At 43.8% G+C, this 14,790-nt stretch overlaps 1 protein-coding gene across 2 annotated transcripts; it reads left to right on the top strand.

The window, feature by feature from the left end:
* Nucleotides 1-6,910: 6,910 nt before the first annotated feature.
* On the top strand, nucleotides 6,911-13,776 carry LOC136432283 (homeobox protein SIX6-like). Of its 2 annotated transcripts, none has more exons than XM_066423443.1 (2): nucleotides 6,911-7,660; nucleotides 13,328-13,776. In XM_066423443.1, the coding sequence occupies exons 1-2, from the start codon at nucleotides 7,005-7,007 to the stop codon at nucleotides 13,533-13,535; spliced, it is 864 nt and encodes a 287-aa protein (XP_066279540.1). In that variant the 5' UTR covers nucleotides 6,911-7,004; the 3' UTR covers nucleotides 13,536-13,776. The 2 variants fall into 2 exon arrangements, with proteins under 2 accessions (XP_066279540.1, XP_066279541.1); XM_066423444.1 differs by having other exon boundaries at nucleotides 6,911-7,654; nucleotides 13,328-13,645.
* Nucleotides 13,777-14,790: the final 1,014 nt, after the last annotated feature.

Here is a 14,790-nt window from a genome sequence, read left to right as displayed (position 1 = left end):
TCCGCGGGGCTGGCGCTAAACGCACCGCCACTCCGTTTAACCGCGGATAACATGGAACGAGAGCAAAGCTGGAGTAAAAACTCGGAGGACTTGGTCTCGCTAATGAGTCTTAATGCTTTCTCAGTTAAGGGGCGCTGAGGCGGGATGTGTTTCAACTTGGAAAACGATCTGTACTGTCTCTGACAGCGGCGTGTGGCACCCGCCTGTCACTCCACATACGTGTCTCTATCTTTATACACTGATGGAAAATACAGCAGATGTAGTTTTCTATTCACTCACGGGATATCGTCCAACGCCCACAGAGAGCGACACACCGCGTATCACTCGTGCCAGGAAACATTATTATTTCCCACTTATGCAAACATATCTGTCTATAAAAGCGGCTAAGATACATTTCGATTCCAATATCCCCACCGGGGTGCCTTCTAGGCGGGTCCCAGAGCTGACGCTAAAAGGATACCACATCGGGAGCACGCTTCGCTTTTGTAAATCGTATCTGCTGTCAGGAAGATACATTAAACATCATCAGGAAATGGGAAGCTAGCCATGGGGAATATATAGAGATGTTACTCATACTAGTAACGCTGTTTGACTTTCATATTTTAATCCCTGACGTCACTTAATTCATTTTTCTCTCACTTGGTCATCTTTAAAAAAAGTCCATCTCCAGGAATCTATGTATATTTTAGTTCTGAAACATAGCTTTAATTTTTCTCTTGATAAGTCTAAATCCGGAAGTACAATAGAAGAAACAGACAATACATAAATTCTAACTAATACAATACTTATGTACAACTCTTCGTATTCGTACAACATTTGTACGATTTAACAAATCTATCAATATCATCAAGATAGCAACGTACAATAAGATATAATTAAAGATAAGAACATATGCATCTAAGATGACTTGTACTATTTCATGGTGTATCCTTTATTTTCACAACTTAGGTAAAAGCTAGGAAGTCCTTATGATCGTCCGTTCGCCCATTTTCACGTCTATGCTCGTTCTGTTTGACTCTACTGTATATATCTAGCCTGATTTTACTCGGTGTCAAAGGTCCGCAGTCATTAAAACTCACACTCTTCGCAGGTCGATTTTTACCGCCTTGCCACTTCGATCGCCAAAGAATCGTAGGCGTCAAACTAGGTGTCTGAAAAAAAAACAACTATATATTTTCTTACCTTCAATCAATGACGGTATAAGCGCGAGTCATCAAATCGCTTATGGAGTGTCGTCAACACAATCTGAACACTTATGCCGCAATTATACACATAGTCCCATCGGTAGGTGCCATATCGAGTCTGTAGAACCATTTTAATTTGTACGCTGTCATACCCTAATCAAACTACCATACACAATTTTCTGTCAATTAGAACGGCAATTTGTGATCCCTTACAAGGCGGAGAATTGCTAGCTAATGTCGTGATATAGCTCCTTTCTTAATAGCCAACATTTCCTCTATCATAAAAGTGACTATTTTCGCGCTATGAAACACCTGCTCTTTATGTAATGGTGTAATATTTACGGTTTGAAATGATTGATATCATACAAAATGATGTCTAGTATGTTATACAAATACCGAGTCTATCTTTCCTCTACTTGAATAAAATCCCATCGTCATCAAGAAGATAATAATTAGTCAATATTTGCCATAATTTTGAATGAAAATTGTCATGTTATTTGGAAGTTCGTTGTTTTAAGTTTGATACAAACACGTATATATCTTTAGACGTGGATTGCCTTTTTTCATCATGCCTATCACATGACAGTGCGATGGAAAATGTCTGACACATCTAACCCCTGACTTGTCGAAGTTTGGATGCTAAAATCGCGAATAGGTGCTAAAACCACGGGGAGAGGTCGGTTTGGAGCGAACGGTCTCCGGCGGATAGCTCCCCGCGAACCGCTTTGTTCAAACTCCGAGTAAAAAGCTCTCAGAAGCTTTTACCTAATCAATAGCTTGATGCGCCAATGGCCATTTCCCCCTCTCCCCCGTCCGTCGGTCGATTCTGAAATCAGTTCGCTTGTTGCCCGAGACGTTGACTCACATGTTAAGCACCCTAATAGTCGGTCTAGATCACGCAGAAAAGTGCTTGCTCGCAGGAGTTTGTTCAGATAATTGCACAGGGGCTTTAGCCACCTAATTGATTTCTCCACATTACTCTATGGACCTTTACGACACCATAGAAGAGCGATTATTAAATTAGAGCTGCTCAGAAAAAGCTGTACACGCTCGTTTTGGACATGGTTGCAGCTGCCTTTATAGCCATTCTCCCGTACCTATGGGTCATTAAAACACAATTTAAGCGACATATTCAGTCAGCGGGTGGTGTGTTCCCCTATAGCTCCCCCACTTGGGCCGTATAGCCTGCATTTATAGCGCAATTGCACCCTCCCCGTTGCCAGAATCTCCGTCTCCTGGCCGTTCCTTCTTTTACAAGAGGCCAGTGACTCCGGGCTTAGCCCGAGCACATTCGATCGATAACCCAACACGTACTTTCTTCCACCTCTGTTGAGTGGCGACAATTGGCAGGAGATTGCAGCTGTTTAAAACTCTTTGTTGCCCCCGTACTATCATGCCATCTGGCGAGGCAACCCTTGCACCTCTTAAAGCGCCCAATGATTTTTCAACTCCCCCAATTCGCCACCGAGGCGTGCTGCGGGGCAAGTCTCGCGAGAGTTGAGCTCGTTAGTCTCGCCGGGAGCAGGTTGAGCGAAAGGAAGTGCATCAAATGGACGATCAGTAGCACTTTCCCTCCAGCTTCCTTCTGGCGATACCCAACAAATTATTCCGTCTCGTCTCCGGGAATTAGATTTGAACTTGGCCAGGGTTTTGATAGTCCTGGCAATCAGACAGGCGGTCAATTTCTTGACCGGTGGGTCCGTGCTAGAAAGCGGCCACCCATGTTCAAATGATCGGGGTTCGGCCCAAAGCGAAAAAAGGGCAAGCGCCGGGGTTAGTTGCCCGGTATCATCACGACCCTATAGGCTGCCGGACGTTTAGAGATTATGAATATAACTGTACTACATAACACAATAACACAGACCTGTGTCATACTCCGCACGAGACATATACTGAACATTCTATACAAATCACAATCGCCTCTACTCTTAGGGAAAGTTCAACAACATATGTAATTCAGTATTCCTTCTTTATTTATCAGCTTTACTTGTAAATCAGACCACATATTCTGTATAGTCTGTATGATTATGACAAGTAAACTTTACATGTACATTTATACTGGTCGCAGAGTGGGTCGGCTTACTCCTGTGTTTATCTCTCTATAAATTCTGTAACTTAACCATTATGTCACAAAATAATGACCAAATGGCATCCCATATAGCGTGAACCTGTAAAATAACACATTTAACAGTTCCATTGAGTACAACTTTCCATAAAATGACTATATTGTAAGGCAACGATTGCTGTAAAAAACTTCAAACCTTTCTCATGTGTTTGTTATTCAGATTGCCCTGGAATAATGTGTTCAGTACTTTCTTTCATTGCGCGCGAACCTGAAATGAACTCATGAACATATTGAAGCGAGTACTTGTATTTCATCGTCATTTTCATGTCATAGATTCGAGAATTTAAACTGCTTGGGGCGTCAAGAAGATAGTAACTTTTCCGGCAAATCAAATTCTTCTCAAACGCTCAGCAAAAGTTTTTCATTCTTTTACATGACGACATTTTTGAAGCAGTAAGTTTCAGTAAAATTCCAAAAAGTTTTAAGTCCGTTTTAAGTACAACAAGCGGAATTCTTTTTTTATCTCTTGTAGGAAAGGAGAGCAAAGGCTTTGGCTAAACGGCTATGAGAAAGCCAAGTGAAGAATGTCCTGAATATTCATGCTTTTGCCTCAATCCGTCACGCTTAAACAAGTTATAGATAGGCTATTGTTAATTGTCACGTATACCCGCCCTCTTTCTCCGCCCCTCGTTGGTGCAACACAAAAGTTTGATAGTTTTATGAACTAACTCCGACACCTCTGACACTATCACCAGACGATACACACATACGTGTGAAAACCCTCTTCGCGAAAACACTCCCTTTTTGCACACTCGAAAAGTACATTCGACGCCCCTAATTTGTGTAAGCTAACACCGGTTATTTGAAGAGGAATTTCCGCTTCTTGAAATGTTTTCCGGTCTCCGTTTCAATTTTTGTCCATCGGGAATTCCCCGGGCAAGACACAGCAAGGAAGGGAAAAGAGTGACGTTAACTTACAACTTCTTCTTAGTCGTAAAGAATGTTCAAATAAATGTCAGATACAGATATACAAAATATTCAACTTTAAAGCGTTTTTCACGAAGGTGATGACTGTAGGAATCTATGTTGTTCCAGTTATAAATCAATTGTACATTGCAGTGGACTAGATCTAGATAGTGATAAAATAAACAATATCGTGATCAAGGTATTTTCAGTAACCGTGCACTCGAAACAGCATCACCTAACAAAATGCGCACAGCGTTTGTTTAGGAGGGGGTAGAGGACAACACTTCATCGGGAAAATACCAACATGTTTTCTTAGAGAGGGGATTGCAGTTCTACAAGGAGGACATGGGCGACTTACGGCAGTGTAAGCGACCGTCTCGACTTTCTGTGCGGAACAATTGTTGGTGAGCAGCCGCCACCAGCACACAGACACGCGGTCTGCATCATGAATAGCGCCACCAGACCTAGCGGCTTCGCCCCGGCCCACTTTGCACCCCATGTCAAAATGGAGTTGTTTTGTTGACAAGCTGTCAAGCAATCAGCCACTACGCCCCGCCCAACCAATTTAGCGGGAGTCCACATCGCCTGGAAGGAGGGAGAGAGATTGGGCTTGAGTGAATTTAACTCAGACGTGAAAAAAGTGACATCTCTTCAAGTTTATGACTGTTAAAACACTGTAGCACCATGATATCCATGTTATGATCAGCACTTGTAATGGCGAAAAGACGGGGATCTCAAACTGACATGCACTGTCAACAAAGATAACCCGGTTTACAAATAGCTCGTATTAAGATAAGTCGTCCTCTTTTTCCCAGGTATTTGAGAGCTGTAGAAGGGATTCTCTGTTCTGAGGACTGAATAGGAGAGTGAGATCTAAAGATGAGATAATGGTAGAGAATGGGCAATGATTGGAGATGGAACATAAGCCGTGGGTCGGATCGGGTAGCCTGACAAAAATCCCCCGCTGTTCTCGGACGATAAGGGGGTATGACATATGGGAGACCTCGATAGACAGTATATTCCCGAACCAACAGGCATAAATTATGCATATCTGTGCTTAGTTATCATTTTGATATGGGATCTCTCTCCTGATGTGCGGTGTCTGAGAGAAGCAGAGAAGTCCGATCGCATCGGGGATAATGGGCCTCTTATTTCGAGTTTCTGATTCGCATTAGGATTCACTCATGCAGGAACGAATGCGCGCCAGATTTTTGCATCGTCGCTCTGATTTTCACTCAGAACGGCTCCAGCGTGCATTCTTATTCACGGCCCTGGAGCTCCTGACGGATTTGTGGGGTTCGGATTATCTGGGGTGGTGTGTTTCACTGCCTCGCAGCAAGTCCCCGGCTGTCAATAATAGCTTGTCCCCCCTCCTCCTCTCCCACTCTCTGATAATTAGAACAGAATTCGTAATTCTGCTTAACAACTTAACGCCAAGCAGCGTCCCAACATAGCCATGTTGTTTGTGGAAACCCTATCGCGTGATACACACCGCAGCACTTGTGTGGCTTCCCCCTCCCCCCTGTAGTCCTACCACCTCCGTATCCTATATCATTATCCGACTTACTTTCGTCACCTTCAGTTTGAAGTTTTGCTTAAAAATTTCATCTTACACGGGATGTTGGCACGTCCACACAATAGGCTCGTTGTGACGTCCCCTGGCGACTTCATTCATACACTAATACCTCCTATCAGCTAGAAAAAGCCCAATTTGCCTAAATACACAAATTTTCACCAGGTAATTTGTTGGGTTGACACCTCGTTCGAGAGATCTTCCCAGTTGTTCACAAGCATTTTCTGTGCCTAATTCTAGATCTGCAAGCGGTAGTTGAGGACGGAAGTGGCGTGTGTGCCACCGAGGCGTCCGAGCAACATTCTCGGGGGAAAGTCGTCGGGCGCCCGCAAAAGTCGCCCGAACATCTGCCTCATACATGGATAATGAAGCACACTTATGGGCGGGAAACTCTTGAATTTTATCAATACCCAAGAATATCCTCCATTGTCTTCTATTTCATATATTCCTAGTATTGTACGTTATCCATATCATGCAGAAGCGTTTCTAGGCAAAGCAAAATTGATGTCATAGCTGGATGCTTTTCAAATACCGCTCATGATTTAATTACTGCTATATGTTGCATATCCGGGGTGCGAACCACAATGGATACGTCTGCGTGGTCCACGGATAAATTCCTTCAAGAATTCTCACGATTCTTATTTGAATTTCAAGTAAGAAAAAATGCTGGTAAGTATTTATTTGTAGATTTGTGCGGGGGGGTGACAATAGGAGAAGTGCATGAAAAAGGCGGGAATACCCCGCCCTCGTCCGTGCCGCCTGTCAATTATAACAGTCACGTATTGGCTGAGAAATTTGCACAAGCGTTTCTGTACTTACGTTACATAGGACCGCGCAACGATACTTTTCCACAGACGTTATACGACTATTTTAAAAAGTTGCAGTTTTTTCTCTTTCTCACATGTTATAGCTAGTTATCATTCTGAGTCCTAATAGGTTACCTGACACGTTGTTTAGCCCGGCCATGTGGAACGGCTTTGTTTTCCCTTGCGTGATTGACGTCTATAGCGATGATTGGCATAAGCTCCTAGGTGAAAAGACAACAGACTTCCCCCAGCCAATCAAAGGGCGGTATTCGTACAATTGCAAACTATGATAGTGGTGATAATACGCGCTGCAGACAAACTCCCCTGATAAAAACTGACACATTTCACAGCACTCAACCACACCCCAGCATTTAGTGATAATAGCGCTGATCCACGACCAACTTAAGTATATGAGTAGCCTGGCGTTTACCGTGTCGGGTCCGGCCATTTTGAAACCGGTGTCAATGTTCCAGCCGGCGATGACCCTGGGCCTGGGCCTGCCGACGCTCAACTTCACCCCCGAACAGGTTGCCAGCGTCTGCGAGACCTTGGAGGAGAGCGGGGACATCGAGCGGCTAGGCCGGTTCCTGTGGTCGCTGCCCGTCGCGCCGGGTGCCGCCGATGCCCTGAACAAGAACGAGGCGGTGCTACGGGCTCGGGCCGTGGTCGCCTTCCACACGGGCAACTTCAGGGACTTGTATCACATTTTGGAGAACCATCGCTTCACCAAGGAATCTCATGCCAAGCTCCAAGCCATGTGGCTCGAGGCGCACTACCAGGAGGCCGAGAAGCTGAGAGGAAGACCGCTCGGGCCCGTCGACAAGTATCGAGTCCGGAAGAAGTTTCCCCTACCCCGAACCATCTGGGACGGAGAGCAAAAGACTCACTGTTTTAAGGAACGCACCAGAAGCTTGTTACGAGAATGGTATCTACAAGATCCTTACCCAAACCCGCAAAAGAAGAGAGAACTAGCACAGGCCACGGGCCTGACCCCAACGCAAGTCGGGAACTGGTTCAAAAATCGCCGGCAGAGGGACCGGGCGGCCGCCGCAAAGAACAGGTACGGGTAGGTCCAACCCTTTCTTACCTTCCCTGTCGTTTTATAGTCGTAATAATTCTTGCTAGTTTACCGAGAAGGGAGTAGAAGGATGCTCGTAAAATGTAGCCACTAAAAATTGCCCCTGATCCGGCACCTTTGCCACAAGTACAACAAAAACAAACTCGCGTGTTCTGTAATGTCCCCGTAGGTCGCGGTCGGTCCGTATGGACCTTACAAAAGCACATGGAATTTCGGAGACAGCACGCTTTTGTACTGGTGTCCTTATATCTTCAAATGTTCACCATTTGTCTTTGTTATTGTTCTGGAAAATGTCCTGACCATATCGTTGTTCTATTATTCAGGGGGTAATAATGTTCATTTAGCTCCAGTGTCGGACGACATGTTTAAATTGCGTGTTAGACAATGTCGCGAAGGGAAGTGACAATACCAACAACAATATCACCCTCCACTCAAAATACACATCCTTAAAAACGACAGTGCAAGCTCCGGCAGTTCGTGTCAGAACTGAGAACTGTTATGGCGAGGAGTTTTTGGCCTTCGTGTTTCAGACAAAAGGTACTCGCCGCAAATTTGATGAATATCCTTCTGCTGCCACGGAAAATGGCGGAGCGGCGCGATGGAAAATTCGCGTGCGGGCGTGAGCAAGCCGACCGGACCTACAAATTGTTCCGTGTTGTGTCATTACGTACCAAGTCATTAGCCCACCCCCCTCCCACACACAAAACGCACTATGTGTGTAACTTTAATTTAGCTATTAATTGCTCTCATTGTTCCTGTCGTCAAATAGAAGAATGCCATCGTTAATGGCTCAGTGTTCTAGGATGAAGTAAACGGTAGTAAGACAGTGGATGGGCAGGGCAGGTGATATACATAACAGAGTCTTTATTGCCCTGGTCCATTCACAATACATTCCTTGATGGGAGTCATTATCGTCGTTTTCTAAATAGTCCCAATGTTTTCGTTTGTCTCACAACTGTTCCACCCACCCCGTCTGCAGGTACAAAGTACACACATCGCAAAAAATAACTTTCGTAATCACCCGCGAAAATCCCCAGTTTTTGTAGCCAGCCACATGTGTATTGTGACTTTCTGTTTGTTGTTCTATGGTGGTTTTTAATGATAGCGCAAAAGGTAATAAAGAGGTGGCAAGTCATTAGATACGATGCTTTAATGAAATTTTGCTCACCTGAATTGATGTATACACACCTACTTGCGACTGTGAGTTCACAGTGACATTACCTATGTGGGGGTAATAGGTTCTATTGGTAGTGTAAACTGTTGGTTTATAGAATAGCCCCGCTACGCTTCGATGGGATGTTGATAAAAAGGCGTTATTTCGGCGGCAATGTTCATTGCCTGAGGCCAGAACCCATAGATATGAATATATCATATTCACACAGAGTGGCAGATGATACAATAGCTAAACATGTAGTGATACTGTTGTCTTTTTGTTACTTCTTTTTTCTTTGTCCGTTTTCTTTTTGGAGGGGGGTCTTATTGTGGAAATGTTTAGAGCACTGCGAACAAATCCTTCATATAGTGAGTTTGTAAAAATGTGTTCGTAATTCAAAACATGATGGTATAAAAACAAAAGGAAAAATCAAGTTGACCAGTGAATGTTAGGGGTAGTTTTGTTTGAACAGACTCTTGTCTTCTTTCTTTCTTGTTTTATCTTAGTCTCGTACTTTTTAACATTTCCTGTATGCTATGCCATACTTAAGAGATACCACGATCCACGTTTGGAGTACTCAAAATGAAATAGATTTCTTTCCAAAAACGAGCACAGCTATAGGCCAAACCCTTTGCGAACAGTATATGCCGTAGAAGTACTACATAAGAATTCTTTTGGAACAAAGTTGAACCAATCTTTTTTGAAAGCAAAGCAAAGTTAAAACATATTTCATGTACTTTTAAGGGAAAATTACCAATAAAGGGTTCTCAGAACAACGACATGAAGTATAAAAGGCCGTAGTCCAAGTTTTTTCTCCCATTACACTCGGGAAGTTCAAGGTATATGTTCAGTGGTTGATAGATCGAAGTTGCGGTGATCTCTTAACTACTTCGGTCATTTCCTCTCATCGTTAGTTGGTTTGTCGGGCCTGGAAGTGTTCCCCAGACGGACGGGAATGTTAGAAAGACCATCGTCGGCCGACTCCCGGAAGACGGCACCCCAAGCCCCCGACGAGAAAAACCGTCAAAGAAGATCGTCGCGAAGTCGTATATCATGTCTAAATTGCCTGACAAATCCTACAGTGATTACCGAAAGGACTTAAAGCCTGGCCGTAATAGCTCTCCGCGCTACTTGCAGGCGACAGAACGATCATGAGGTTGAGTAAAAAATCGCTTGCCTTGTCGACCCGCGTCTCCCTAGACCATGCGGAGTCGTCACCGAGGGACGGGCGGGACACCGGCCTACCGTCCCCGCTGTAGTGCCACCAACGCTCGGGCGTAATTTTCCCTTTCCTCTCAGGACGATTTGGGGATATTTTTTCTCGTGCTATTAGGTGGCGTGAGTGATCGCTTAGCTGAAAGACACCATAGTCTCCACAGTACATCATGCTTGGCGTCTCTGGTAAATGTTTGTACTTATTACTGACAGCACTTTTCACTTTGACTATATGTGCACATTTGTAGCCACTGAACGAACTACTGCTACGAAATAAACTCCTTACATGATTGTAACAAAATGACCCCTACTGGTTCTAATGTGCCATACCCAGTGTTAGTGACATACAAGATATATGTTCAGGAGAGCCTCACTGAGTCCTTCTCTACCTCGGCCTAACAAATTCCAGCGCCCAGAGAATTCACACCGACGAACGTTCATGTCTCTTCGGACCCAGTTTTGGACACGACAGTTCATCTCAGAGAGATTTCCTGACAGAATAAATGGGAGAGTTTGCGAAGTTTGAGTCCCTTGGTTGGTAACCCCACAGATTCGCCGGCGCACGCCTTAACTCAAAACCTGCACAAGGCAGGGAAGGATTATCTTTCCTCTGTCATAAATTAGAGCGGATATTGTTCATGGTTATCATTCATATCTGTGAGCGGTGAAAAAATTACATAATACTTTTGAAGAAAAGAAACTCGAATAGGAAGGCCAATATAATACTGGATTAACACTGTCTTAATTGTTGTGTTTTATATCATATTCATGTGCGCTCTGTGTATCGACTAAAATGATATTGAAATTTGAATGCTGCTTATTTTCAGGCATAAAGATAACCCCCAAATCCCGGTTATTAGTTATACAAACGATGTCTTCATTGCACTCTTTCAAATTCTACCAAAGATAATTAAAAGAGAGCATCCATGCCTTCTGCGACATCAATATTTCTTGGTATTTCAAAAAGAAACTACATAAAAGAAGTGCCATAGAGGTATCAGTACAGTATTCAACATGCACGCAGTAAACCAAATACAGTAACTTTCTCTCAAAAGCTTTTTAAATGTATCATTTCTATTCTAATTTTTCTATTTTCTAAAGCATACAAAGAAACTTTATAGACCTACGAGTGATCTAACTCGTGTTTTTTTGGTGGGTTATGTGAAATGTAAAGAGGTGCATTGTACCCACTACCGATGAATACACTGGTGGTAAGAATACCGTTTATTTAGGGGCTTTCTTTGGCGCTTTAATGGTCCAGAGATTTTCAACGCTACCAAGAAGCGAGCACAAGAAGAGATTTATGTAGCACTAGTGTAGAATTGGAATGCAATGAGCTTTTACCGCACACAAGCTCGAAATAGACATTTCAGCAAAATATGAGGGGAAGACAGAAATGTACTCCGGGTTACGAGTTGTCCTTTTCTGTTTGTTGTAATTCTATAAACAGTTATCATTGCATTAGCCATCAGCCAACAATTGTTGTATCCAAATTCTACAACCTAAAGATATATTTCTGTCGCAAGATTTGTTCGAAAGGGCGGTTAAAGCTATTAGTTCTGTTTCAGTATTGAATTTGTAAGTCGGAAACTACAGATACATGTAAAAACACGTTGTGTGTACATTTGTATATAGATAAAGGATACCACAGCTGAAGATTTCTTATCTTATGTTGAGTGGATTTTTCGACATTTTTCCAGGCCACGGTACAGGTTTTCGGTCCATGTTTTGACGCAGAGCGGTAATATGTTGAGATTATGACAAAACACGGCTTGAGAATGGCGTGGGGGAAACGAGCGCTTAGCGGAGGGAGTTTAGGTAGTAATTTAGACAAAACGGTTTCACGTCGGGACAAATAAAGCTCTTCTCCGTTCAAGAGACTGCTTCGCGACGCTCGAGTTGTAATAGATAACCTGCTATGGCGAAACAAGCATCATTCCCCTTTTTCAGAAGAGCGTTCGGTCAAGATGTCAGGAATACTACAGGCGTGTGACGATGCTTTTTTTACAAACGCCTGCAAATGCCGGCTTGGCGATCTTCAACGTTTTGACCCTACCGTTTGTCGTGACTTTTTTTCCTGACGAGTAGCTGTCAAAAGGCCCTGTTTTAACTGCGTATCCGGCATGTCCTGGTATAGTCGTATCGGGCTTGACACTATGTTTTTCTGTCGTGGAATGCCTTCTTTTTCTCTCCAAAAATGTTGTACGAGGATGCTTAAGAATGAGAACACGACATGTAGTCTAGGAGGGCTGTATTAATGCATAGGCACGGGTGTGTTTACCCCAGACATAGCCGCAACATTAGGTAATGATGGCGTGCTTTCCCGTCTTGGGGGCGGGTGCGAAATTTTCCGACAGCCAATTTGAAATTTGGTCGGGAGTTCTTGTTTGTGTGCTCGTTCGCCGGCGGCGTGGTGTCGTCGCCACACGGCTAGGAGTGACCACGCGGCAGCAGTAGCCAAACTCCGGCTGTGTTGACAAGCCCCCGCCGTATCCGCTCCGTGTGTGTCTTTCGGTGGAGCTAGGTCGTCTCCCAAGGTTTGCGACGGCTGTGTACTTGGCTACCTCACAACCGGCACCAAACCAACAAATTACCGTAAACTACTAAACAACAAACACGGGCGTTAGTATATACAACTGCTATCAGCAGGCTGTGCCAAACGGTTTCGTCAACAGAGTAGTATAAATGGGCTTTGAGAGAGAGAATTACAGCGGCAGTGAAAAGCAATGTTCTGGAGGGGGTATCGATGTAGAACTGTCCCTCCCCCTCGCACTTCTGTCAATTTGAACTAGCGACTTGTAGGGCCAGAGGTCCGCCACAATTGGAACGAGAGGTGGCGAAACAATATTGACAAGGTTGCTTGGTATTCAACTGGTAAGCCTCGTATTTACCAACCAATAGCTCCGGGCGTTTTGTCCCGTCTCCCCCACGTTACTATGCTCTGTGTGTGGGCACTTCGCGAAACTGCGGTGTAAACCTAATAGAAAGGAAAACCAGCTTTACGATTTCAATAAAAGAAGTCGTGAAAGGAAAGAGTAGTTGTTTCTGTGCCCCTCATTTTTTCATCTGTAAGCAGGAAGACCTATTAAAGGACAACTCTTGCGTTTGTGCGTTTGATAGTTTGCCATTGTCAGCCGGACTGCTGCACCTCCATGCGATTTGTCCAGACAATTCCGAAGACAAATCTTCCTCGCTTTTGATAATCCATTCTTCCACAGAGATGCCTGTCAATGACGATTTGCAAAGATTCACGTGTTTACCCCTCTCTTTATGTCTTCATCGTATAGGCTTCAACAACAAGGGGCTTCAGCGCAAGGCTCGTCTAGTAGCTTCTCGGCGGACAGCGATTGTAGCACGGCCGGGTCGCCACCACCGCCGGCTATGCCGTCCACCCCGCCCCGTACAGAGGTCCACCCCGCACCGCCACACTCACCCCCCACCTCAACATGCAGTACGCCCAACATCTCTCCAACTACCAACATAGTAGAGACATAAAAAGGCCTGAGCAAAGCTATCTTAGCATGTACAGAACAGTTCTCTTCTTCCCTAAGCTTCTATAAGAAGTGCTCCTCCTTACGCCATTGTTCAAAGTGAGCTGGGGCAAATCCTTGTCTCTTTTGTAGCATGTACAGATAGGATTAAGAATCAATGAAATTCTATTAACTGTAAATTGTAGGATTAATATAGGATAGGATGAATATTAGGAACGGATTGAGGTGAAATTCAGTCTAACTGAAAGTGGCTGAGTGTAAATATATACTACACATGCCGTATAAAAAAAGCTTCAAAACTTTGGCCAGTTTGTAGTCATGAATGATAAAGTATTATAATCTTTGTCTTGACCTCACTGTAGTCTACTATATACGGAACATAGAATATGAAGTAACGCAGAAAAAAATATCTATATATGAGTCAATACAGATACTTCTCTGGAGCTATAAATATATATGTATATACATATAAAGAGGTGTTGTTTGCGCCAACATAAAATGTGTGTTTCATGAACCCTTTTTGACACGTTCATGCGCCAGTGGATTTTACGAAGTGTCTGCTAATAGTAAAAGCTATAGTACAGTTTTCCATTTGTTGTGAGCTTTACCCGCTGTTACGTATGAAATGTATTCTTCATTTTCACGTTACATAACAGCTATATGAGTTCCTCCTTTGGATATACAGTCTGGTAAACATATGTGCCCTTTATACGTATACCTATATATGTATGTATGTATGTATGTATAGATATATATGAAGGGGCGTTTTTTCTCTCCCCGCCTTCTTGTCTGCATGTGAAGAAAGGAATTGATTTTTAAGAAGAAAAGAGAAAAAAACTGAAGTGAAAAGAATCGGTGTTGTGTGCATGAGTGAGCTATCTGACTGGGTGGCTTTGCTAAGGGGGATTTAGGTGATGGTCATTTTCGTGTGCAGTTGGGCGGGAGGAGGGGTTTTTACGCGGGAGACTGGAGACCCACCGCCGCGATGGCCTTCCTTCCTCATTATCCCTTTCCAACTGTCCCTTTCTCTGCCTGAGCTGTCTAGTGTAAAACCCACATCCTCACAAACATGTCCAGCCGAGTAGGCTCCGACCGGCATTACCATCTAAAAAGGAACAATCCTTCAAATCACCGTTCAGTCATTTTACCTTTTTCTTCACCCTTTCACTGAATGACAACAAAAACCCCTGTCAATCACTAGCACTAATTGTTAGCTACTTGTACGTGGAAAGCCCAGTCTCTCTCTTCATGCGAGTTTA

Source organism: Branchiostoma lanceolatum, chromosome 4 (assembly GCF_035083965.1).
Source record: "Branchiostoma lanceolatum isolate klBraLanc5 chromosome 4, klBraLanc5.hap2, whole genome shotgun sequence".
In the NCBI taxonomy this organism is placed as follows: domain Eukaryota; kingdom Metazoa; phylum Chordata; class Leptocardii; order Amphioxiformes; family Branchiostomatidae; genus Branchiostoma; species Branchiostoma lanceolatum.
This window is presented reverse-complemented; position numbering and strand designations above follow the sequence as displayed.

Bases quoted from the DNA above. Each gene is read 5' to 3' on its own strand.
- LOC136432283 (XM_066423443.1), top strand. From the start codon at position 7,005: ATGAGTAGCCTGGCGTTTACCGTGTCGGGTCCGGCCATTTTGAAACCG. The intron at 7,661-13,327 runs GTAGGTCCAACC...TTCATCGTATAG, and splicing joins GCCGCAAAGAACAGGTACGG to GCTTCAACAACAAGGGGCTT.